The 27,706-nt window shown below is 35.1% G+C and overlaps 2 protein-coding genes across 2 annotated transcripts; one reads left to right on the top strand and one right to left on the bottom strand.

Moving 5' to 3' along the window:
• The first annotated feature begins 4,335 nt into the window (after positions 1-4,335).
• LOC128894813 (uncharacterized) lies at positions 4,336-9,705 on the top strand. Its single transcript, XM_054156828.1, has 9 exons — positions 4,336-5,015; positions 5,107-5,469; positions 5,553-5,856; positions 5,951-6,205; positions 6,953-7,586; positions 8,224-8,645; positions 8,708-8,848; positions 9,037-9,162; positions 9,257-9,705. The coding sequence occupies exons 1-9, from the start codon at positions 4,881-4,883 to the stop codon at positions 9,415-9,417; spliced, it is 2,541 nt and encodes an 846-aa protein (XP_054012803.1). The 5' UTR covers positions 4,336-4,880; the 3' UTR covers positions 9,418-9,705.
• A 130-nt stretch (positions 9,706-9,835) lies between these two features.
• Positions 9,836-25,463, bottom strand: LOC128896377 (uncharacterized). The gene is made up of 17 exons (XM_054159738.1): positions 25,336-25,463; positions 24,881-25,009; positions 24,227-24,406; positions 23,536-23,781; positions 22,188-22,655; positions 20,339-20,548; positions 17,876-18,039; positions 17,104-17,251; positions 16,745-16,859; positions 12,613-12,672; positions 12,154-12,281; positions 11,765-11,905; positions 11,425-11,629; positions 10,899-11,047; positions 10,349-10,564; positions 10,166-10,267; positions 9,836-10,090 (listed from the first exon to the last, which is right to left on the bottom strand). Exons 1-17 carry the CDS (start codon positions 25,336-25,338, stop codon positions 10,007-10,009), a joined length of 2,748 nt encoding a protein of 915 aa, XP_054015713.1. The 5' UTR covers positions 25,339-25,463; the 3' UTR covers positions 9,836-10,006.
• Positions 25,464-27,706: the final 2,243 nt, after the last annotated feature.

Raw genomic sequence — 27,706 nt, forward strand, 5'->3', positions numbered from 1 at the left:
ACTAGAATGTTGGTTCATGTTCAGAGTTCGTGGGTTCTAGACTTGGTAATGGACATCTCTTTTTTTTCAACTGCATTTCTATTTCTTATTTCTCTTTTTACTCACTACTATATAAATAATATATAAGAATTGCAAATAATATTGATGTGAACATAATATTATAATGAGTACATGCAATACATAATATAGCAATAGTAGAAGTAAACATACAAATGTATGGGATGTGGCGTATTTACTATTAATAAATTATTATCAATATTAATATTAATATTATTATTAATAAAAAAACGTATTATTAAAAATTGTAGTCCACATCCTATACTTTATAATTCTTATATATTATTTATGTAGCAGTGAGTAAAAAGAGAAATAAGAAATAGAAATGCAGTTGAAAAAAAAAATTTCCATTACCGAGTTTTTGAACCCACGAACTCCAAGAACATGAACCAGCGACATAACGCCCGCAGGTACAACAGTTTCTGTTGTAAGATAGATATAGTTCAAACAACATTTACTAGTATTTGTACGATTCTTATGACGAACCATTTACAATAGAGTTTGTAACGTAAACACATTAGTTTATTGCTCCTTATGAATTAGAAAACATCAAATTTCCAGGAAAGTACTTTTAAAAAAGGCTGTTATAGAGGAATGGAAGAAGATCCCACCTCGAATAACTAATAATTTAGCTAATTTAATGCTTAGAAGAGTTGCAATAACAATTAACGAAGATACCCTTCAATGATGCGATAAAGTTCGGCTCGCGGTACCGTGCCCGTTCCCTGGCCTCGCATTGTCAGTTCGTTAGGTCCATCCGACCCCTCCTACAGGAGGAGATGACATTTTCAAGTGGGTTGTGAGTAGAGTTGCCGGAGACCGAATAAAGACCGAATATTCAAGCGGCTTGCAAGCCGAGTCAAACCGGGACCCGATTTCCGAGCCGAGTCAGTCGATTAATTTTAATTATTCGTGTAATGTAAATTCTACATATCACGCTGTTACACAGCAGAAAAATCTTAAATTAATCGATATTATATCGTGTTTGGTACCATTTTCATCGGGATAACATAAGGAATCGATTGATAATACATCTGTTAAGATCCGATAAGAAATACGGAAAATGGTAGTTGACCTTCTTTGAGTCTAGTTTGCTACGTCTTTCTTATGATACCATTGTTGCCCGGCGGCGGACTAACATGTGTACTCGGAAAAGCGTGAAACCATTCGAGTTGCCCGGTTCTTTCGGGCCGCTTGGTTTTTTCGGACCGCTCGATTCTATTCAGGTAGTTTGAAAAATTCAAGTTACTTGGTTTCTTTCAAGTACTCGACTCGGCTTAATTTTTTCGGGTACTTGAACAGCCCTAGTTGTGAGCCGAATGTTACACCATAATATGATTCTATCCGAGATATCGGCGAGATAGTCATACAAATAATAATTCATCGATAAAACTTTCTTATTTTAGACTTTTCTCTAATTAAATTTTGACCGACGTATTCTTGAGATTTTTCTGATTTCAATGATACAACATGGAATGAAATGAAATGAAAGGAAATTAACAGAAATACTATCATGTTCATAACAATCTGAAAGAATGACAAAACTTTCATGTTTTAAACAATTATTTGGTAGAAAATAGGCAACGAACGTATATATTGTAGCCTGTTTATTGGACCAATGATAATTTTGTACTGCATCTTGTATAATAAATGAATAATTTTCGGCAAAATCTCTGACGACAACAAACTCATCGGGATTTAAACTTCCTTTTGAATATTTCAAATAACTACTTCGATTTTTTGCTATGAAATCATGGACTTGCAATTGCAACATTTTGTTTTCTAATTTATTAAGAAATGCTGGTATTGAATATTCTATAGGCTCTAAATTAGATCTATCGGTACTTGTCCATTTGTTGCATGAAATAGGTACAATCGAATGATTTTCAAATATACCTTGCAATTGTTTACGAATGGGATTAAAATTGCTTCATTTGAAACATCACAGCGCATATTTGATAACATTTCTTTATATGTGCATAGAAAATTATAAGATGTAGGAATTAAATTTTGCAGTTTAGCACCATGAAGCATTAACTTTACATTTTGATGCATTACACATACACACACAGAATGTGTTCCACAGGTTCCGACTATTACATAATCTTTTGGACGAAGCTGAGCAAATTTACTAAAACCAATTTTTATAGATGGATTTTGTTCTTTAAAAAGCAAAAAACGACAAAAATCACAATTTTTTAGCATTAACCCACCGGCATCGGGCCTGGGTCATTTTTCCGTCGTTTTTTTGAAGTCTCATTCCTCTGTGATTGAGAGCCATGTGTTTACATTGTAACTCAATCCGTAGCAATCAGCTCTCCCCACTATTCTAACTGTTAGCGACAGAAAGGTTTCGAACTTTATTGCAAAAGAAGTAGTTTTCGGGACAAAATATTAACAAAAACAATTGGTTACGAGGCATTATTAATATGATTATAATGTTTGCATATAAAAATTTGATTTTAAGCCTTCTTTTGTAATGCGTATGAACTTGGATTTCGATGCCTGAATAGTGACCCGGCTCCGTCGTTCGTGCGACCGCCCGGTGTCCGAGGGTTAAATTGTAAATAACAAGAAACGGAACTAATTCTGTGTAATAATCATTTTATCATCGTTTCCCTATACATATGTATTTTAGCGTGTTATCTTCTAACAATTCCCCATATTCCAAAATAATTTTAATGTAAAAATTAAATACAAGTATAACATAGTTTTATAAATATGTTGCTTATTTCCCATTATTAAATTTATATTTATAGATACAATATACAGATAACAATATACAGACAATATAGAATTCTCTCGCAATGCGAATAGTAGAACACTACAAGGTTCGGGCCGATATATCGGCTCTGGCACTTCTCGCCAGTGCAGCAAGGGCCGATATATCGGCTCTGGCACTTCTCGCCAGACCCCGGCACCGAAAGAGTTAAAAGAAAAATGTATGACCGCGGGCATTTTTTAAACTTACTACGATACTGAACCATACTGAAAAGCATCTTTAGACTACTGGCACAACACCGCAATAGAGACGACAGCAGCGCTGTAGTGGACAGCGCACCCTATTACTTTTTATAAAATGTTTCAATATACATAGTTTGCATTAAAAATCCGCATATAATATCAATTTCAATTTCCTTTATTATTTAAATTAGTAGATCATTTATTTTGTGTGGTGGCTACTTCAGTTCCATGCGAAAGAATATTTTCTAAAGCAGGATTACTTTAACGAAAAAAAGAAACGGATTGCAAGCAGAGAAATTATCTATGCTATTATTCTTGAACAGCAATACATAGTTACTTATTTGTTATTATATATATTTTATTCCATTGTTATTTTGTTCTTTGTATTTTATTTATAGTATTCGTATTATGTTTTATGTATTAATTATATTATTTTCTAAAATGTTACATTGTGTTTTTCATTACGGTGCATTTACATTTAGGCTGACGATTCTAACAGCGTAAAAGGAACGGTTGTGTTCTTCACTAATCAAAAGCGATCACGAAAAATCACGAATCACTGTAAAAAATCACCGTGATTGGCAACGAACGTGATCGAATTACGAGTGATTCACAAGTAGCAGTTCTAGTCATCTCTACTCTAAACAGCTCTTTCCTATTTTGAAATATATTATGAAAAGTGAATGTAATTATCATTCAAATATATTTACCCTCTTGTTATGTTCTACATATACATATAGTATACATAAATTTAAACGCTCAAACTAGCGATCTAACAGAAAGTATGTTGTGTGTATGAAGATAGCCCCGCAATTTTCGAATTTTAAGTTTTTCTTTTTTGAGCCGTATTGTGCTATATTTGTGCTGAATTGTGCCGTAAATAAGAAATTGATAACATAAACAACAATAAATAAAAGAAATAAAACCAAAACTATACTAGCCCCGCACTTTTGCCGAAACAAACTTTTTTTTCTATAAAAAGATGCTTACTAACTTGTGCTACATTGTGTCATTGTATAACACATTACGGCACAAGAAAGAAAAACTCAAAATTCGAAAAGTGTGGGGCTAACTTCACACACATAAGTATGTTATTATTATAAAGAATGCGAATGATCATTCTAAGATTGTTAATTTTGAGAAATATTAAAGCAATATATACTAAGATAAAGTACAGAAAATTACACAATTAACATTCTGTAAGAAAATTAAATTATTTCATCGCGAATCCCGCTCGTTCATTTAATCCAAAATATACATTTGTAATTTGTGATATTTATGCATGTATGGTCTTCCCGCCATTTCCTCATTGGATCAAGCAGGATAGAGGAGGATCAAGTATAAAGTATAAATCTATTACGATTTTTACTTACATTTTAATACATCGTTAACAGAATACAGTTAAATTCAATCAGAATTTTCTACATAATACATAAAAATGGCAAAATCTGAAAAGCTGAAAGATATTTACGAATTGAAAATGCAATCTTTGGTCAATCAACTGCGATTTGCAATTGCAGTCACCATTTAACCAAAAAGTTCCTACAAATGCGGCGTCTGCCAGATCACTGACAGCAACTGACAGCTTTGTGATAAGAAAAGAAATAGTTTAATCTAATCACCTACAAAGTTTTCAGGCATTATCCGCAAGATGAACTCGCGGATTCTAAACGAACTATGACTAACAAATTTCTTCGATGTACGTTTATCAACAACGTATTCTAGTTATAACATTAAAAAAGTTATAACGATTAGTCATGTCGCAGACAATATATAACCTACGTGTAATGTTTCTAACGTAACGTCTGAGCATAATTGTCATCTAAAAATTGGAAAATAATCTGATTAAATGATGAGAGATGCGTACCAAGGGCCTGCTACTGTTCCTTATCTGCATAGCAGGGAGCAGCATCATTTTTATTACTTTCAGCAATCAAAGACCCTCCATTCAGACTCTGGTTACAGAGACTCACAAGCAGCTACGAAACTTCCAAGTAATTATATTTATATTGTTCAACTATTATTAATTTTAGTTTATTTCAGATGAAAATAATTATTTTCGCTATTACTTTAACTTTTTTATAGGAAAACTTAAAAGATGTTGAAGAGAAACGCTTGGTAACAGACTCAAAGTATCTTGCAATGCTTGGCCTCGATGGGCAAATGAGCACAACTCCTTTTAGTCTTAAATCACAAAATGTGACTGTCGTCTCTCTTATAAGGCCTGGAAACGAACAGCACATTTATGGCTTTGTCAGAAATATCAGTCATTTTTTGCCAAATAATAGTATTGTCATTTATAGCGTTGGATTAAACGATGATTCTTTGCAAAATATTAGAGCAGCTTGCAACTCTACAAAGTGTAATGTGATTCATTTTGACATAAGTCTGTTTCCAGCGCATGTTGAAGATGATAGACTGCATGTTTATAGACCTTTAGTTATACAGGTAAGTAACATTTCGTTGTTATAATTATAGAGATACAAGCATTATCGATACAAATTGCAGAATATTTCTTTTGCGCACCACAGACAGCTTTAAACACATTAGGAAACATATTGTACATGGATTCAAATGTGCGTTTGAATTCATCAGACGTTTCGAAGTACTTTCTACCAAAATCTGGAATTTTAACTTGGCCTACAAGGCACGCCATTAGCTCTTTAACGCACCCAAAGATGTATGAATATTTTCATGTCTCCACAGAAAGTTTCTTCTTTCTCCCATTAATAAGGGCATCACACTTGATAATTAGGAATGTTAAAGAAATTAGAGAGAAGGTAATGTTGCCTTGGGTTCAATGTGCTCTAACGAGAGATTGCATTTGTCCAATTGGTATGTACTCTAGAAGTGATCTTATCTGTGCATTATTTATAAAAATATCTGTTGGCAAAATTCCAATGCACGTAATGTTTTTTCGATTATACAGGAGCTCAATCGGCAGGATGTCGATTCAATAAGAAACCGCAATACCGGTATTCCGGTTGCCACGCATACGACACATCTGCACTAAATATCGTACTCGGACTGCACTTCAATTTCGACGACACATATTACGTACATCAAGAGCGGGAAACGTATTTCAATAAGATTCAACCTGAGGAGATCACGGAAGAGTATCATCTGATTGCCAAACAGAACAATGCAACCGAGTCGAATTTAAGGAACTTCATATCAACTGAACGCTAATTCCTCTAAGATCTCAATTCATTTTGAATCAAGATATAAGTGATACGTCGATCAAGCACAAGTTACTATAAGGGTACATAATAAATTGAAGAACAAATAAAAACTTTAGCTTAAATGATCTATCTGTGTTTCATTACTTACGAAACTTGCAGAGATGCAGTTTTTTTTTGTATTACGTGTTTTAGTTACATTTAAATTATTGTTTGCAATGAATGAATCTTATGAAAAATGAGAAAAGCAGAACACATTTTAATGTAATTGTTTCCTTAATCACTTTTATCTAAAATATCGAAAAGTACCGAGCGTGATCTGTTTTCCTTGCAGGTCGATTACTAAAACCGCTCGCGGCAAATCAACCAAAGCATTGTCAAATCTCAGTTGTGTTAGCGTTACGAAGAGTCGCTTAATGGAGGGAATCCTTCTTGGTTGCAGGCGACCGCCCCGTAAATTTCTAAACTTATGCACGGAATTGTGCGTAAACTCTTCTGGAAAATCTATCGATAAATTCAATGTTGAACCGCGATTCGATGTCATTTAAGGGGATTCGTCATTGTTTGTAAACGAAAAATATAACATCGCGTGGATCATGGACGAATGTACATTCACGAGTTCCGTGTGGGCTCCTAAGAACTGATTGTAAGACGCATATCGCGAGTCGACGATATGTGACGTGTCCCGAACAATCGACGTACTTTTGTCTGTTTGTAATCTCCGACCTCACATTACCAGACCAAGGGTTAAGGACACTTGACGATGGTTGACAGCGACGCTGACAGCTGGTACAATTGGAAACAGGATGACTTTAATAAATTCCATCGCGAAGGGGTGGTTAATGCTTCGAACAATGCATGTTTGACCAGTATCAGCCATTTAAATTGTCTAACATCTGATGATAGTCAAAAAAGAAATTTTCAAAACACTGGATTGATCTTGAACACTGCCGCCCCTACAAGCTCTAGATCTACAGACATTCGCTTCATTAATCCAGCAATTTACGCTGAAACATTGAACAATGAGGACGAAGAACGTGAGATCCAAATTCGAGTGAAGGTCAGTTCGACAGACGATAGACCTCGCGAAGGGAATTGTGGTGATTTTACGGGAAAGAGTGATACAGTGACCACATTGTCTATCAAGAATGATTTGGGTACCTCGTTCGTGGACCACGCTGGTGACCAAGTTTCAGCTCAAGAAACGTATCGTTGCTACTCCTTAAATTCACCAACCACTTCCTTGGAATCTGGTCTTCCGCGATCTAAGTTTGTAACTTCATGTAGACCTTCCTCTCGTGTCGAGAGACGATGTAAAATCACTGATAGAGGTGTCGATGATGACGAGGTTTGCTTCAACAGAAGAACCGATTCGGAAGTACAGAGGTATTCTGTAAATTTGTAACACTAAAAATTAGTGCAGTAACATATCAGATCTATAGAAAAGTTTTGTTATTTTTTTAAGGGTGTATGCCTATCTAGGAGAATTCAAAGCAAACATATCTTTCAGAACTTTTTGAAGAAAATCTTTTGAGAAGATATCTTTTTGAAGAAATTCTTTCCCAGAAGGCATTTTTCAGGAGGCGTTTTGTGGTGACCACTATTACTCTGAGCTGAATTAACTGAGATAAAAAATCCGAGAACTTTTCAATAGTATATTAGTTTATCTAGTCTTTATCGGGTTGAATTTTTGAAAAATAAATTTGTAATAAAATGACGACAGTCAAAAGTTAAGATATCAATTCTCGGCCAAAAAGGCGTTCACTTTTTGTCTATGATATAAAAACTAGTAAAAAAAAAAAGAAAATCTACCGATAAAGACTAGATTTTTATCTCTAAAACAAGCTTAAAAAGTTTGAACTAAATCGATATAGTAGTTTCCGAGATATATTGGTCACGCGTTTTGAAAATGCAGTTCTGAGAAAAACGAGTTTAAAGTATTAGTCAGGATGCGCACGTAATGAAACGATTTTACTAATTATTACACTGTTATATTATCCAAGTCATTTGATGTGTCGCTCAGGTACACATTCAATGGTCATCGTGTCGTGCAAGTTTCAACATCATCCTCATCAAGCATTACCATTTCGGAGGACAGGATGACCAAAAACTATTTCCTTAAGAGAATCCCTTACAATGAGTGGGTGAGAAAAAAACAGGAAGCAGCACGACAAAAAAAAGAGGAGGAGGATCAAGCTGAGAGAAAGAAACAAATGGAAGCGGAGAGACTTGCGCGCAAGAAAGAAGAGAAGGAATCCCAAGAACGAGACAATTTTTTGAAGTGGTCTGAGAAGAAGAAAAGGGAAGAGGAGCAAAAGAAAGCGGTAATTGACAAGGAATTGGTGGAATTTCAGAAGCAGTTGAAGGACATAGAAGACAAAGCTGCCATGGCAAAGAGTCTGTATCTTCGACAATGGACTCGCAAAAAGAAAGAAGAAGAAAAAGGTAAAGAAAGCGAGAGTAATTCTCGATACTTTCAAAATTTGATATTCTTGATGTTCATCTAGCTCGCCAGAAGATAGAAGAGATGAAACGCAAGCAGCATGATGAGGAGAAGAAGAAAAGGTTGGAAGAAAGTACAAAAGCCTATGAAAATTGGCGAAAGAATGCAAAGAACAGACCTAAGCCAGCCACGCAAGGACTTCTACGTTAGTTCTATTATACTTCTTTTAAATCTAAATGTTCATAGTACCGATTGGGTATACAAGAGAGTTCCACTTCATAAATCATATCGAATACAGAATTACATTATTTTGTCAATTTATGTAATTTATAAAAAAAACTACGTTGCTTGAATTGAAACAAATTTAATTTAATATTAATCTTGATTTACCAGCTCATCAGAAAGCAAAACCAGCTTACGTGAACCCTACACCTTGGCAAACAGTTGGCGATGACGCTGAGGATCACGAGGAAAACTTATCGAATGCTAGAAAAACGCAAAGCCAGCCCAAGATTAGTGGTAAGAGAAGTACTACACATTATCAGTGACACGAGCATTAACAATGGGAAGAATTGTGCGGTTCGAAGAATAATCACCCGATTCGATTCTTTAGCGTTGGGACAACGTAAAACTTCACAGAAGTCGCGAATCAAACAAAAAGTACGAATAAATATTGTACTTTGCATTACAAACTCCTGTACTGTGTCTGCCTTAGCAGGCAGGATCACCTTGCGTAGATTGCGTCATACAATTAGAATAATGATCACGCTCTGACGTAGTAAATACCCTGATAAATAATTTTATTTCATAGCTGATATTGTTTGATACCTTTTACAACTTTCACTACCTTTTTTGTGTGTTTGCTCCTGTGATTAATGAATATTAATGTATCCGAACATAATCGCGATTAACGTCCTTCAAGCACTATTTAGACGATTTAAGAAACAAACAAAAATAGCAAGAACAGAATGGAGATTCTCGCCTTAACAATCGAAGGTTTTGTAGATAATTAAAGATAAAGAATTTGCGTGAGAGGAATTAAAAAAAAACATATACGCAGAAGACAAGCATTCTTATTATTTATATTGCTAACATTGTAAATTATACGACGTAGATTCGTTACATAATCATCATCTTATTGGACAGGATCATGGAAAGTACACTTTCATCTGATTCAGTATGTCAATCATGCTTCGAGGAGAAGTGTTAAATCTTTATTGATATAATAATCTTCAATTCACCAAATAAAGTGGCACATATTGATTTCTTTCACTTCTGTCGAATCAATGCAATTAGACAGTTAGTTCATAAAATTATTACAAAGTTTACATGAATAATTGCCAATATGCGCGTCTAGTTGGGTCTACTTGATCAAACTTTCTTCTTCTTCTTGAAGTCTTTCTATGTCTGACCTGTTCATGAAGTAGTAGGAGGGTTGCCGTGATTTCTGAAAATTATAGGATTATTACTATATACAATTATTAGTATTGCTTTTATGCGCAGCGCAGGAGAAATTGTTTACCAAATCTTTGACGGTACGTTTTGCACCCGCATGAATGAGGATATTGCTCAACTCTTCGACCAAAGGCAATCCCATTGCGTAATGCAAAGGGGTTCTTTCCAACTAAAATAGTAGAATAAATATTTTTTCTATTCATCAAGACAATAATATTTAATGATGGTTTATAAAATTAACGATTCTGACGTTGTCACCGATGCGTAAAGTCTCTGGATATGCATTCGCAATGTACTCGACTAGTTCTTCATTCTCTCGAAGGACAGCAATGTGAAGAGCACACCTACTCATCGCATTCTTCCCCATAGCCAACAATTTCCCTCCCCCGTTGTTTCTGTTCAGTAGTTCCATTGCTTTTGGTACATTATCCATTCTGATTTCATGGTGCACTTCCTCGCGTTGTGCCTAGAAAAAATAAACAATTTTTCTGCGTTTAATTTTCATGGAACATTATTAAAACTTATACACATGTAGTACTACAAGTATAGCTAAATCGGAATTAAATATTACTCGTGGAATTCACAAATTCAATAGTTTTTTTAGTTAATTTAAATTGTTAATTTAATTTTAAATATATTGAGGATGTTTTCGACCCAGATTCTAGATTATCTCCAAGATGTAATATTATTTAAAACAAGAATTAGTGAACTAATTGGGAAGAGGTTGATCTACGATAAACATTATAATTTGTTTTATTATGTATTAGTCTCTGAGATGATTTAAATACTATCTATATTACCACGTAATTTGGAATGGATTGTAAGAATTGTACAGTTGCCTCGTGCCCCCGTTCACCAGCAATATCCACGATGTTTGTACCTTCATCTTCTACGTCCAAAATGTGATCATACCCTTCCAATAGTAGTTCGACTAATTTCTCAGTTTCTCCTGTATAAAATGATATCCATTTAGTGTGGGACGGTGGATGCTATTTGACAATTGTGTGTTGAACATTGGCTATGGGAAACTTTTTTTGATAATGACCGACGCTTACAAGAAACATGGGTTGTATTCCTCTGAGACAAATGTTGAGTGTTTCTCTTGGATTCTCTGCTTTGATTCATCTAGTCACTTCGGATAGAGGAATCGAAGCAGAGTATCCAAGAGAATCACTCAACAGTTGCGGAACAGTTGTCTCAGTGGAATGCGCTCATGTCAATGATCTCCTAATTTTTGACAATGCAATACAACTTTACGTTCGATGATTCTGGAAAATTTTCACCATTTTTTCTCATTAATGACCACTATTTACACTGATTGCTCACCCCTTGCTGCTAAATAAGCCACGAAACGATCAATTTCTTCGACGTTTTCTCGAACATTTGCCAATTCAGCAACATCCCTAGCTGTTCTATATAATTCATCTCTGAAACCAATATTAATTTGGCTTTCTTGAAGGAGATTGAACAGACCATCCTTCGAGTAAGAACGAATTGCTGCAAAGTGAATTACGCTTTGTCCATGTTCATCCTGAAAAAAATGGAAATCATTTTAACCGTTTTATTTGTGATAAACTTCCATTTGTATAAGCATGGACCATGTATATATATTGAGATGAATTCTATTATTGTGGGCATTATGAATGATATAACAGTCGATATATACTCTGTTAGGGTTACTAAAAGCTGATTCTGGAGCATCAGAACCAGGACTTCGTGGGTAACCAGCATCGTCATCTGGGTTTTCATTCTCAATATTCTCTATATTTTCCTCAGCGCGATCAGGAATGATCAACACGTTGGGTTCCTGTAATATGTATTTTCAAATTACAATCGATAGTATATTCACAGAAACATAGTATTGTTGCTTATGATTTATCCCCCAAAATTCATGTATTAACAGAATAAAATAAGACTAAAAATCAAATATTCCAAGAGGAATATTCCTCTTGGAATATTTGATTTAATTCCAGTAAGTTAGTGTATCCTAGCAAGTCTTTAAATAGTCTACGTGGATGACCTCCCGTATGTATCATTATCATTGTAATGGATTACCTGTTCTTGTCCACCATTTTTGTTTTTATTGGCAAAATTATATAGATAGGTTGCCAGATATGTAACTGGATCCTTTGGACGTGCATTGGCAACTTCCGTTAAACCTTTGAGCAGTGGATCGCCAAGAGCTGTTAACATAGTTCAAATAATACTCTTCTTATTTCGATGAAGTTATCAAAATCAATCATACAAGGGAAGTTAGGGAATCTAGACATTTTTGAAGATTGTTTGTAAGTAGAGTACAGTTCATCTATAATATAGAATAATTTTTGATTGGTGTCATAATATACTTTTAGGGGGATTTAACTCTTGAATAAAATTTACATTTTTCTATTTTATAAAGTAATTTATAGATATAAAGAAAAGCAATATTTACCAACAAACAATTTTTTACTTCAAAATTGTCTGAATCTTTTAGTTCCTATTCCCCTTTTTAGTTTCAAGTTAACGTTAACTTACATGATGCTAAATATCGACCTTCCTCCTCTTGGAATATTGGCATATCAAGTGGAGTGTCGCCTTGAACAAACAATTATATCTGCATTTAAAGAATTGCAATAAATAAAATAGAATCTTCAGAAACCAAAGAAATTAACTAACTTCGTTTCTTGTGAATATTTAAAGTTTAGCAAAATTTTAAGAAACAATGTTTATGGAGTTAATCAGTTTGGTTTCTAAGAGGTTCATATTTTGCCTTCCAATTGGAAAACGACTGATTCAGATTGTTCAATCGAAGCATTTTCACAACAGTTTGATTAAAGATGAATAATCAAATACAGAATACAAACAATTTTTCGTAAACAAAAAATTCATCATGAATTCATAGTGCATTGCTCCACTCTGAAAGTTGTGCATACACAGATGTACAAAAAGCTCAAACAGCCACTTGATGCAAAAACACACAAACACCATAGCTGCGAAAATGGTTACGATAAAAGTTTGTTCTGGAGGGGTGCGTTAAATGCATGTTTGATAATTTCGTTTTGTTCCATATATATGTATATACATATATAATAATTTACATACAGCAGCCACTTATAAAGATATTTATTGTCAATTGAGTACATCAAGTTGGAAAGACATGTGCTACGCCATTTCTGTTTCTGTGAACATCGAACTTGTGCATGACATATAAATAAGCACCGATAGAAATTTTCTTATAAGCTTGTTTTTTCACCCATTTCTTTTTCTCCAAAGACTTCCCCATGTAATTTGGATTGTCATTCGTAAACGTTTTCCAAAGGCTTCCTGATTGCTCAATTCGGATACATATATGCACATATTTCACGTAAGCATGGTGTCATGTAACAACTGTTCGTGGATCAATAATGTTCATTTACTAACCTAATAAACAATCCAGCGTCCCTCTGAGAAGTTAATCCGATTAAACGAAATTTTGCTCAAGTATCGTTACTCGATGCACGAGAAATGGACGTAATGTTTACACACATCTTTCCAACGATCCCCCTTTTTCTGGCATACGGTTCGGGTTATAGCTCTAGCCTATGCTAGATGATATATTAATCGACAGTCGAATATTGTGACTCAAGAATTATCACAGATAATTTTCACGTATAAGCGTATTATTCCAGTATTTAAAAAAAAAAAAGTAAAAGTCTTCGATGATGTAACCGATGTAAAACGTCTTCACAGACGCTGCCCCGGTCTCTCCTCATCCGTTAACCCTGAAAACGTTTTGCACTAGTACGTTTTCGAAACAGTCCTGCAATTAAATTAGCGATTTTCATCGAGCTATTTATAGTCAGCTCCTTCTCCAAGCTCAAAATATTCAACACTGCTCTGGAGAAGTCCTGAAGGGTTTGCAGTTCGGTAATGCTCAAGGATTGTTGGTTGCCTATTCTAACAGTGTCTTGTCTGGCTGTTTCGCGTATACTTAATCCACGAACAACGCACAGGTGTTTCAGGTGCTCGAACTCCTTCGACAGGTCTGGGAACCGTATTATGGCGTTGAATCTCAGTGTGTTGCCGATAGCATACGGCCGAGCACTGAGGAAGCCCAGCTTCTTGTCCCTCTTGAACGTCATTCTCTCATCGAGAATCACCATAATTTTCGCCATTCTCACGTAGGCGCGACCGATCAAGCCTGGTCTACTATCATTGGTCCGACAAACGATCCTTAGGTGGTCCTGGACGTTCACCCAGGCAGCTAGATCCCCAGCAGACGCAACGTAAACTCCACGGCCATAGGGCCAGTGCCTGCCGTGTAGACGTCTCTCATCCTGTACATCAAAATCTGCGATTGGTAACAGCAAACCAGCAGCAGCCAGCTGGGCCCTGATAGGACTGGGTTGATCCAGGATTTCGTTGAGGGTGAAGTACGTTCCTGGCTCGTCTTCGCTGCTACCCTCGGCCATTATCCCAGAAATCTCTTGGCTCATCAGCTCGGTGGTGATCTCTCGTTCCACCTCCTCCAATTGGTTCACCGTCAGCGTTAGGGGAAACGTGTACTTCTCCAGGTTCCTACAGCATTCCAGCACCACAGCTTGAACGTATTTAGCTGGAGGATCGAGATCGTACGCCTCGATTGCCGAGATAGTGACCTCGTCTACGGTGTCTGGGCTCTCCTCGCCTTCCTCGTCCTCGCTGTAAAAGAATCTCGGCGCTGGATGGTCAGGAAGATCGCCACTTGCGGTGACGCAGTGGATGTCCCTGATCAGTGGGTCGAAAAATTCTGAGAAGACGATGTAGCTCTCATAGTCCGGCGCCACGGCTGTCGAGGACGGGTCCTCTTCGATAGCGTTGCTGACGTGCGAATAAGCGCTGCTCGCCTTGCTGTTGTAACTCGAGTTGCCGTGTATCTTTAAAGCGGGCCAGATCACATCAAAGAGATTGTGATCCATGCGTGTCACACGGTGCTTGATACCATCGAATATGGGCCGTTTTAGACAACGGCTGATCAGTGTACCGGTGGTCCCCGGCGATTTCAGGGTCGTGCTGTGTCTGGTGCCTGCCAGCAGACGGAAACACCTCTCCAGGGTGGCTAGTGTCTCTGGGTCGGTTATGTCCCGACGTGCGGAGAATGTGTCGCCTCCGGGAACTGTTTGCCTCGAGCATCGAGGAAGAACGTCCGGGAGGAAGACGGAAAGAGTGAAACCGCGGATACGTTAATCAGGAATTTTTTTGGTTTGTTTTGATAGTAATGGTGAATGGTTGAATGATCTTTTGAGATGGTGTGCTGTTGAGGAAACTTTGATGACGTGTACTGATTTTGAGACTTGTTAAGTATATAGAGAACTCGAATGAATATTTCTGCCATCACATTCTTTAACAATGGATTGTTTATTTCGTTTGACGACTATATTGTACGTAGAGAAACGAAGGCGTAACCCTCGCTATGGCAAAAAAGTATACTACCGGTTATTGTATCATATCTATTTTATAAGAGCATTTCTATTTAAAGAAATTATGCAATTGTTAATTGCACCTGCACTGCTGCATCTAAAAAAAATTTAAAGTCCTACAGATGTAGTGCTCTTTGAACTATTTATCTTTCTCCTTTGGCATTTTTTTGTAAATGCAATAATAACGGAGTTATGACTTGAAACAATTGCGTGGACCACCCTGTATAACAGGTTGGCTCTGTTCAAACTAGTGTTTATAAATATTTAAAATGGTGTGGTTGAAGTTACATAAAGTATTTTGTACTGATTGTTCGTGTATTTTTTCATTATTATCTTAAAAGTATTCTGAAACTGTCCTCCTTGTTGCTTTTCTGTTTGTATAATTCTCCGGATGTTAACGATTGGGAAATCGTTCTTGGTAGTAACTACAATTTATAACGGTACCTCCATTAGCCACAAGCTTCCAAAGCAAGTATCATATCAACATCCTCTCGATTAAAATATTTTGTCACAATATGGAAACAATTTGTGAAAACTGAAAAGAAATAAACTGTTACGCAGTCTGTCTAACTATGACTTTTATTTCAAATCGAATTCTGTGGGTATATTCTATGACATTACATATCATCTTCAATGTTTACAAACACTAGCTCGGACATAGATAGGTGTTAGAATACAGGATAACCAAATCATATTTCATAGTTTATATGTATAGTTGAACAAACTTTATAATCGACTTTCTCGGAAACGATGTCGTGGATTAAAGTCTAATACTTTGTAAATTATTGAGTACCAGAGCCGAAGGATTGATTAGAGGTCAAGTATTCGTTAGTTCTTTATCTACCTATAAAGTCAGTGCCCATTAATGATTTATCTTGTAATTGTGTTGTATCATTGCAAGTGTTATAAAGTGTTATCTATTATTGCTAAATTGGCCAGTATCTTTCTGTCGCCAAACAAATATTTTAGTCAGTCTTGAAAAACTATTTAGTATGTGATAATTTTAATGTATAACTGTGAGACGATGGCACATGAACTAACGTGACGTTGGAACTATTTATATGTATATTCACACGACAGTATATCGGAGTGAACTTTAAATTTGAATTTGTACTATAAAAATTAAAAGTATCAGGGTGAAAACTGCAACAGTGCTTTGAACTATTGCTGCACAGTTCTTTTTAGTGTAGTCGATGGTGCTCATAAGTGCCTCGTTTGAAATGAAATACCTTTGTCTGTCAACATTTCATCCGCCAGTTTCTCATTAGCTCCAAAAGCACGGAGAAGCAATTTATGCGACAATTCGGTTTGATTTAGCTTGTAATACTCCGCTTTTTTCCCGAACTAGTGAGAAAGTATAAGCAAGAGATTTAAATATACATACATTGTTAGTTTCATTAAAATATGACATTATAATCATACGCAACATCGTAAATACTCGTTTGAGTATAATAAGTACAAATAAGTACAAACAATTTAACGAATTTGAAAGTAAAATAGTATTTATTATTAATTTTTCACAGATTTATGAGATTGCTAACGATAAACTGATTTTTGTCGAGAATATTATGAAAGTGATTGCACTTACATTGTCTTGAACTAGAGGATTGGCTCCCAAATGAAGTAGAAGGTTATAATAATGACCATTGTCTGCGAGAGTTGCCCCATAATGCAAAGGTGTTCGGCCATCTGCATCGATTGCATGCGCAGTTTCTGGAAACCTCCCCGCCAGATATCTAAGGAAAAGGTAATAGAATTTACAGTGATCGATAAAACACGATTGGACCTTGGCAAGGTGACTCGTTACACTATTAATTTCACTGGTACTTATAGCGTGAAGTTAAAGGTGTCACAAAGATAATTGTAATGTAAAGCTTCGCACGCCATTAAATGTCTGATTCTAATAAGAAGTGTACTGCAATCGCATAGCACATATCAAAGTCGATACGCGTGTAAAAACTAGTCTAAGACTAATACATTAAGAGAAACAAATGTGTTATTCACAGTAATATTTTTTGGCGAAGCAATCTTAAAAATGTTTGAAATTAAGTTAGTGAGCAACAAGTTAAGTAAAGGTTTTGATTAAATACTCTATTTAGGACTTCGTGTTTTAACTTCCACTAATATAATTCATTTATGAACTATTTCCTTCAATAGTCATCATTATAAAATATTAGGTAAGCAAAAAAGTTCTGAGTTCTTTCCTTAATGAAAGAAGGTCATTGATAGCAATAAAATTAAGCAATAAAATAAAATAAATTTAATAACACACAGCGATAAGTTAAGAGTGATTCATTTTAAACTGAATAAAAATTGTCAACACAGATGTTTGTAATTAGTGCGATTGAAATTTAACGTACCTAATGATAGTAGTGTTTCCAAATACAACTGCCACATGAAGAGGCGTTGCACCGCGTGGCGACGAACCATCTCTTGCTACTGCAAATTTGCGACGATCCAATGAACTTTGCAGATCTCTCAGATTTCCTTCTCGTGCTGCCATATGCACAGCATGAATCTTGCCCTGATATCATTACACAAATTTTTAATTACATTTTCTAAACTAAAAGTGTAAACAGCAAAAGTGTTGCACCATTGTCATTTGATGTATCGACAATTACTAAACATTAGTTGTTCCGTGAATTTATTTAGAGGAGAATTTTAACAAAACGTCATTTGAATGTTCTTTGATTAAATGTGGAGCATAATATCCTATCTCGATTTAAATGGACAACCTCAGTTTTATGAGAACGAATATCAACATTTTTTAATTTTAACACAGACCCTTATGGAACGTACAGATTTTCACATGAATTTTTTTAAATTAAAATCAATGTGAAATTAAGGAACTTTAGGAATTATTGTTTCTGTAGCCACAAGTCGATTTTTGTGCCATGTCAAAAGTATATGAACATTTGTAATTTGTTCAAAGTTTTTATCCTTAATTCTATAATACCATCGTTATTAAAGATAATACAGTCGATTGTAGATTGTAGAGTGAATGTAGACATTAATGTATATATACAGGGTGTCCCAAAAATGTTGGAGGTCCTTGAAAAGGGTGGTTCAGGGGGTGATTGGAAACAACTTTTTCCTTTGCAAAAATGTCGGATGGGGCTTCGTTGAGGAGATATTAATAAAAAAACCCGTCCAATCAGAGCGCGCGTATACTGTTGAAGCGGCCGCGATAGCGATGGTTACGCGCTAGGTAGCCGCTCTCGTACACGAATAAGTGACTCGACGTGCATCGAAGGATATTGACGCGGCCGTTCAGTGCGTAGCCTTCGCTACCGCGGCCGCTCCAACGGTATTCGCGCGCTCTTATTGGTCGGTTTTTTTTATTAATATCTCCTCAAAGAAGCCCCATCCGACATTTTTGCAAAGGAAAAAGTTATTTCAAATCACCTCCCGAACCACCCCTTTCAAGGACCTCCAACATTTTTGGGACACCCTGTATATATCTATAGAATAATATTTTGTCATTGTTTTATCGTTAGTAACAGTTCTTGACAATAACATGCTTATAAAGTTTCTGCAGTTTCGAGTGAATTCAGAATTCCATAAAAGTAAATAAATATGCATTATTAATACATGATGTAAAGTGTGAATTTTTATAAAACGAAGATAAATTAATGTGATGAATATATTGGAAACAATATTTAAGTCTACTTTCTATTGGAGCTACTGTAAAGTATTCGATTCATACAGAACGTACTGGAGGTGTAAAATGAAAGCAACTTCTTTGAACAAGAGAATCATTTTAAAGTAATTTGACTGATTGTTTTGTATGTAGAATGGTACTTGCAGCTAAATTTTCCGTGTATGATGAAATTTGAAGTGAAAGTGTTTGTATACTTTCATACGGTATAAAAATCGACTTTTAGCTATAATAACGTTAATTCTTTCCATATTGAAATGCAAATATATGTACAGTGTTTGTTTTTCACGTTGAATATCGTAGTATAATTGGTTTTTGTGAAAAATTGTTTTAAGGTAGTTGTTTCGAGATACATAGTTCCGTTCAAAAGTATAATTGGAAGCTTTTGTAAAATACAATCTCACTGCTCTCACGCTCGTTCATAATAAATTAATATGTATATCTAAACGTATATTCAACATTGTGATATCATTGTACATAAAACAATATGACTGTAACTGCTCAACGTCACTATGTTTAGTTTCAAATTGTAATGTTTCATATCTCAGTAACGATGTTATCAGTAATTGTTACTTTTTCTTAAGATGTTTATAATATAGGTTTTTATAACATGTCAAATGTTCAACAAGTTCCTGATTTGCATTTTAATTTAAATTGAAAAAATGATAACGTGAAAATCTGTATGTTCTATAAGGGTTCATGTTAAAATTACAAAATTTTGATATCGTTTTTCATAAAATTGAGATGATCAATTTAAATTAAAATAAGCTAATATGATACATATTTAATCAAAGAACAATGAAATGAAGTTTTGTTAAAATCTTCCATTAAATAAATTCATGGGACCGCTACCTTAACACTTTATATACCGTGAGCCTGTTTATAGGCTTTTTAATTGCAGTATTTAGTTATTCGAATTTATTTACTGTGTCGATGGTTGTCTATGAATAATGTTCAGTGTTTAGTAACTGACTTGGCTTTCAACGTACCTAGTAATAGTATGGAGGAATTATTGTCAGCCTAGATGGGCATATGCTACTGTAGAAAATTCTTTTTTGAAATAAAGACTGTTTCTAAATAATCCGGTAGATAAAGTGTTAAGATACTGAGATAACAAAAATTCAAGTGTTCATATCATTTTGATGCGCAGTATAGTGCATAATACCATATAAGAAGGAACACGGTCGATGAAAGCCTGGAGCTCAGGATTCCCCGAACGCCTGCCAACCAATCTCCTTCCATCTCCATTGAGAACCAAAGTGGCCAACTGTTCCATATTCCCGTTCTCCAGTAGCTTCTCCATTTCCGGATCCGCCGACATGTTGTCCTCGTTCAGTTCTGCCTCTGGAAGCTCGTCGTGTTCTCCTGCGATGACCTGTCGATCATATCCAGGTGAAAACCATGCGCGTGGGCTGCACGTGTCGATCGATAGAGGAAACGTTAATCATACGTAGCAATCTAGATATAAATCGATCGCTAGCTGACTTCGTGTATATTGCGTGTCGATGCGTATATATTTTCGTCGGTATTTTCTGTTTTTTCCATCGATCGAACGACGTAGCGGGTCATGGCAAGCTGTTTCTGTGATCGTTCACTATTATGTCATTGGCAGTCGTTCGTTTAACGTAATTTCTTCCTTTACGTCTAATCGTGAGTAATTAACACTTTATCTACCGGGCTATTTAGAAACAGTCTTTAATTCAAAAAAGAATCTTTTACAGTTCCATATACCAATCTAAGCTGGCAATAATTCCTCCATACTATTGCTAGGTACATTAAAAGCCAAGTATGTTTCCAAAAACTGAACAATGTAAGTAGAAAACCATCAACACAGTAAATAAATTCGAAAAGCTAAATACTGGAATTAAAAAGCCTATAAACAGGCTCCCGGTACATAAAGTGTTAAGTGACCGTGGGAATGGAAAATTAACACTTTTATATGGAAGATCTCTATCGGAGAAGAATAGAAATGTCTTGTCATGTCTTGTTTCGAGAGGCTGAAGGTCAAGATGGCTGAAGCATGCTTTGAAATTCTCTTCAATACGAAGTGTAACAGTTAATGTAACAATCCTAAATTTTAATAAAAATTAAAAGTCTATAATTCGTCTGAAATGCACGCTGAAATTAAATTGAAGCCAACATTCGAAATAGCATAAATTGACCTTCGGTACTACCACTGAAGATGATTGGCCACTTTGTGCCACTTTCTTGCTAATTGTTGTGTCTACTCGAATTACTTACCATGCAGGAAGTACGAGGTTCGGCAACGATGCAAAAGTAATCATTAGCATTTTATAGTTTTACAAATGATAAGTAATAAATGTTTCATTACTTCGAATTAGCGAAAGGTGATTTGAAATAAAATTTGCAAAGAAGCAAATTTCAGTAGGACTATTGTGTTCAGAAGTTACATAACAGAGGCCCTTTGTTCAGTTATTTATTTATTGGTATATTTGTGCGTGACAAAGAACATACTGTATAATATTTTAATATCGATCGTTCCTTAACTCCAATACACAATTGTTTACTTATCCTGACACTTATAACCGTCGTAATGTCAATGGTTACATATACCGGCCGTACACAATCTTTATTATACACTCACCAAATATCAACAATTAAACCCTGCGCTCTTCTTTTCCCATTAACACTTTATTTACCGGGAGCCTATTTATAGGCTTTTTAATTGCAGTATTTAGTTATTCGAATTTATTTACTGTGTCGATGGTTGTCTATGAATAATGTTCAGTGTTTAGTAACAGACTTGGCTTTCAACATACCTAGTAACAGTATGGAGGAATTATTGTCAGCCTAGATTGGCTTATGCTACTGTAGAAAATTCTTTTTTGAAATAAAGACTGCTTCTAAATAGCCCGGTAGATAAAGTGTTAATTCGTGTCGACGTACTTATTTCGTATTTTACTGTTCACTGCGTGTAAATTGCGCGTTTATGTGTGCGTGTTAGCCGATTAAATCCTAAAACTGGATTCGTTTAAGTGTTATTTTGTATGTACCTGATCTTCGTCGTTTCCTGGATCATCGACACCAGAATCACCCGTGCTTGGCTCGTTTCTCTCTTCGTGATCCTTGTTATCCTCCGCCTGGTCAATGTCCTCGTTTTTCTCGGGATCTGCTGATTTGTTTTCTTCTTCTTCAGCTTCATTCGCAGGTTCCTCCGTGGGTTCTTCTTCCTCGTCATTTTCAGCTTGGGAAGCTTCCTCTGCATCTTGCACAGGTGTACCTGTCACTACGTCGTCATCCGACGATCTTTCCTCCCCATCCTCAGGATTCGCCGCTTCCTCTGTAGGCTCCTCCTTGTCTTCTCCTTCATCTGGGTCTTTTGTATCTTCTGTTTCCTCTGCATCCTCTGTGTTTTCCACATTTTCACTAGTCTCTTCTTTTTCTGGATCTTTTGCGTTCTCTGCCTCTTCTGCGTTTCCTGAATTTTCCTGCTGGTCTTGATGGTTTTCAACGTTCTTGATCTATTCCATTAAATAACTTGTTAATCACACGTTACGAATCTAAAAATTCGATTTTTATTGTTCTTCGTATTTATTGTTCTATGATAGCGAAGGATAATGAAGTGATGGATAATGAAGAACTAATGCTAATAGTATATAGTTATATAGTTTTGGAGGCAAACGATTTATAGTTTATAAGATATACAACATTGAAACAATTACTACTATTAATTTAAAGAAATGTAGCTACTGATATTAGAAGTGACTGTGGCATGGTCAGTAAGGCGTTAAGATATTTTTGTTTACTTTTTTAATTTATTTTAAATATACATATGTTAAATACAAGTTATTTGTAAGTGACATAAGAATAATTTGCTTTGAACAACGTCGGCGTCGTATCAATAAAAGAATAGAAAATGGTTCGGCTGTGAAATCAACGATCAAACGCAATTTTTATGCTTCGCATGTTTTTATATAAATTGTAAACTATCATCCAAGCTCATGCATTTTGCATATTCAAAGTAGCAATTAAATTAATTATCCAAAACAAATTATTTTCAAGTTATTTCTAAATAAGTCATATTTAACATATGCATATTTTCAAATAAACTGAAGAAGTAAAAAAGAATTGTTTTCATCCGGGATAGAATCCATGGCAAAAAGAAAATACGTTATTAGGATGCTAACGTTTTACTAACAGCGCCACAGTCACTTCTAATATCAGTAGCTATATTTCTTTAGATTAATAGTAGTAATTGTTTCAATGTTGTATATCTTATAAACTATAAATCGTTTGAATCCAAAACTATATACTATTAGTAGTATTAGTATTATTAGTACTCTCCTTCTTACAATTAGTGAATCATTAAATAGTAGAGAAGTGAACTGGTTCTGTTTGTACCTGATCTATGGATCTGCTGAAACCTTTGGATGCAGATTCAGCGCTGCCAAACGCGCTATCAATGTCTGTACTGCTGACAACCTTCTTCATGGTTCTCGACAATGCTTCCTCACCTTCCAAAATCCTCCAATCCCAGTATTTGGGGTAGGACGGCTTAGAGACTCGAGGCGCTTCCGGTATCACGTTCAAAAGAGTTTGATCTACGTCTGAAGGTCGATTCTTGTAGAATCCCGCTGTTTTTTGTTTCTGATAAAAAGAATAACACGTGCAAGTCTAAATTTTTCGTTTGATTTGAATCTTAGAACAATATATTACAAGTTATATTTTGCTTGAAAACTGTGAGGTCAGATGTATGTCTATTGACCTTGATTGTAGATAAAATCAATGTTTACGACATTTTTATGATATTTTAATAAGTATTTTATAATCCGTTAAGGAAGTATTCTAATCTAGAACTTTCAAATTACCGATTCTTTTTTGCACTTTTCTAAAGTGTAGACCTTTAAAAATATATCTGCTAAAGGATTTTGTTGAATTCGGAAAATACGTTCTAAAATGTGAATAAATATGTGGCAAAACTATTTATAAAAATTCCTCATAGGTTAAAAAAAAAATTCCTCAAAAAGATCTAAAAATTGACACTCTAGAGTAGAATACTTCCATAAATTAATGCAACACAGTGAACACTCACATTGTCCAATTTACTTTCGTCAGCCCCGTATTCTGCCAACAAGTTATACATCTCTCCATCGTCTTTTACCGCGGCTGCATAATGCAGGGGCGTTTTTCCATCGTTGTCTTGCGCTTCCACGACCGATGGGTATCTTGCAAGAATTTCGCGTGCAATTTCCGTGTACCCCAATCCAGCAGCCTATCGATAATTTTGTCATACAAATAACATTGTCCAAATTAATAAAATGTTTAAAATTCAGGTCAGTCAAATCAGTTTATCGACTATTTCAAGAATAATGTAACACATGCATTTTGAACCACCTCGTGATGTTCTTCAGGTGCATAATAATTAGACTGCGGATCTTCATACATTTAAAAGAAATTTGAATGTGCAAGAAACTATAAAATGCAAACAATTTGCAAGAATATAAAAAAAGATTGGAAGTAAAGTTCATGTTATAATATTTGCTGAATAAAATAAATTCCTATTTAGGTCTGGGTTAGGTCTGTGTTATTGTATGCAATTTGTATGGAATTTTTGTATGCACGTTCGCAAAGATTTTATTTTGCCTAAAGATCCGCAGTCTAATAATAATGTAATCAAATCTACAGCAATTATTGTCGAAGTAGTCGACGAATACATTCATGAACAGGGATTCTGTTCGTTACGTACCTTATGTAGGGCGTTTAAACCATTGCTATCTTTGCTACACAAGACGATGGGCGACGTAGAGTCAATTTTCTTTTTCAGTTCCTCTAAATTGTTTTCTACCGTTGCTGCATGGATATCTTTTACTGTACCCTGTGATAAATAACAAAAATTAATTTTTCTTGAAGATAGAGAACATTTGAAAAACAATTTGTTGTGAGTACTTATGTTGTATTTGCAATGCTAAAATCTTAAAAGGTTCATCCTTTTAAATAATTCTTTTAGTTTTGTTTATAATAATATTTAATTTATTTGCGTTAGGGTAGGTAATTAATTTAGTTTTATTTCCCTTAGACTGAAGATGACACAATACAAACGTTTGCATTTGCTTGCAATGAAGATGGAATAGCTTTCATTTATTTTCTCATGAGGAACGTTTTATTGTTGAATCGGTTAAAAATTTGATCGAGAATACAAACCATTATAAACGGGACAGCTTCCAGAAACCTTTTAACGCGAGGATTATTACTGGTCTCGACCCGAAGTCTTTGCCCATGTCCTTCCCACAAAACTTGTTGCAATTTTCCAATGTCCCTGTTATGGATCCATATTCTTATGTTGGAAGGCTTAAAGTCCAAACCTAGAAGAGATATTTTTTTCTTGTCAGTTACACTAATTATTTCAATGATTTTGAATTAAACAATATTTTTCGATGACAATAGTTCTCCATTCATTGTTTTCCGTCCCCTTCGTTGGCTTCTTTATTGAATTAATGTTTGCATCAATTGTTTAGCGACTTCAGAACATTTCATTAAGGAAAGTGTTGCCCACTTATCTTTTATTTCGACGATAACGTTATAATCGGAAGCTTATGTAATATTTTCATTTATAAATTAAGTATCGTAACGACATGGCCTTCTTTCCTCGAGGTATGACTGCTTAGTTAAAAATTTACGAGTGACAAGATTTGTAACCATACATCGCGTGTTGGGGCAGTGTGATAAATATTTTAGATACGTGGACGAATCCTTTTACCAGCCGCTATCGATTTTGTGTCCGGCATCATTGCTCTAGTACCGAACAGAACAAAGACATTATTGATTTTCTTGAAAAACATTTTTGAGATTACGGCACAAGAAATTTATGAATTTATTAATTTAAAGAAATTTATTAATTTAACGTTAAAGATCACGGAAGAGTAGAAATTACTGTGGGATTAAATGAGTTACGAAGAACAACTATAATTAAAAATGAGTCATCAATTTTTATATAACTCCAATGAAAAATTGTCCAAGAAATTAAACGAGGTACTTATGCGCGCCAGTCTGGTAAAGACTTAAATGTCTTTAAATCGATAAATTGTCGTCTCTTATTTTTGTCTGAAATAAAATTCTAACTTTGTCTTCTATACGCATTATTTTGCTGTAAGAAGGATTCCTGCGTATTTTATTCAGTAGAAAATTGCAACGATCGTGCAAGGACGTAATGTTTTATTTCGACTTGGATTGCATGCTTCATGGTGGTTTAATAAATTTTTGAGAAGCTAGCCGGGTGTACGGACCTCGTCACATCGCTGACACTGTTTACATCGTATGTACTCTATGCTTTCTTGGTAAATAGATCAATCAATGTATGCGGAAATGCTAACGTACATTGTAGGCGTTTCATACTGACTTCGTGCGCCACGTAAAACACTGACAGCTTATAACAATTTAATGCAGCTTCGAGGCCCGTCAATTTAACAAAGTTCGAGTGCAACCTCAATAATTCGATGGCCGTTTTCATGGTTAAATACGAAATGGCAGTGCTCTTTGCGATGAAAATTGAAATTTGAAAATAGCAAAGGAAAAATAACGTCATTCTTTGTATAAAGTAAGGTATAGTAAATAAAATCAAGTATTATTAAATATTTAAGAAATATTTAATAATACTCAACTTAGTTTTATATTTAGGAAATAGATTATTTAGGAAATATTTAATAATACTAAACTTAGTTTTATATTAAACGACAGTGTCGATGTATAGTTGGTATAGTTTTGAAGACTTGAAACTACTAGATAAAGTAATTTAATATACTACAAGAATGTCTCGGAGGCCAAGAAATTAATTGCCATTCAAGTAACAATAATCGACTACACGTGAGCATGCATGGAAGCTTTAGACAATTGTTTTCCATTGGACTGAACATAATTGTCGACTCATCTTGTATTTCAGCATCGTCATTGATTTACCGTGGCAATTCACCTTCAACTTTGCGGAACTGTTATTCACAATTTTCTTCGAACAGTTTAGCATTCAATTTTAAATGGCGAACAGGCAAACGGAGATGAGGGCATTTCGGAAATAGGTCGTCGATCATCGAAATGCATATGTGTTTACGATGAACAGATGGTTCCAATCTTCTGTTGTAAATTGTGCCGTTCTGTCCTAACTAAAAATCGATCGCCGAACTGTTAATTCTCACATACGTTACACGCTACGTTATGGCAACAGATAAAGAATCTTTCGGAAGGAATTTTAGCATTCCAGTTTTTTTTTTAAGATGACGCCATTCACTTGTCCAGCTACATTGACAAGCATATTTAGATATTGAAAAACCTAAAGTTAGACCTAAAACAAAATCCTAAAGCTTCATTTGTAAAATAGTTTATAAGTAGAAGGAACTACCTTAACATTGTTAGAACGTATATTCCAAGGAAAATACTATAATGCATTTTGTATAGATTTGAGAATTTGAAGATCAAGAAACATATCCAATCGAATCGAAGAAAGGAATACAACATTTTTAGAGTGTAGTTAATTTTGAACTTAGATATCGTTAGAATTATTATCTCACTCGTGAGCTAATGT

The sequence above is a fragment of the Hylaeus anthracinus genome, unplaced genomic scaffold, assembly GCF_026225885.1.
Source record: "Hylaeus anthracinus isolate JK02 unplaced genomic scaffold, UHH_iyHylAnth1.0_haploid 0, whole genome shotgun sequence".
NCBI classification, from domain to species: domain Eukaryota; kingdom Metazoa; phylum Arthropoda; class Insecta; order Hymenoptera; family Colletidae; genus Hylaeus; species Hylaeus anthracinus.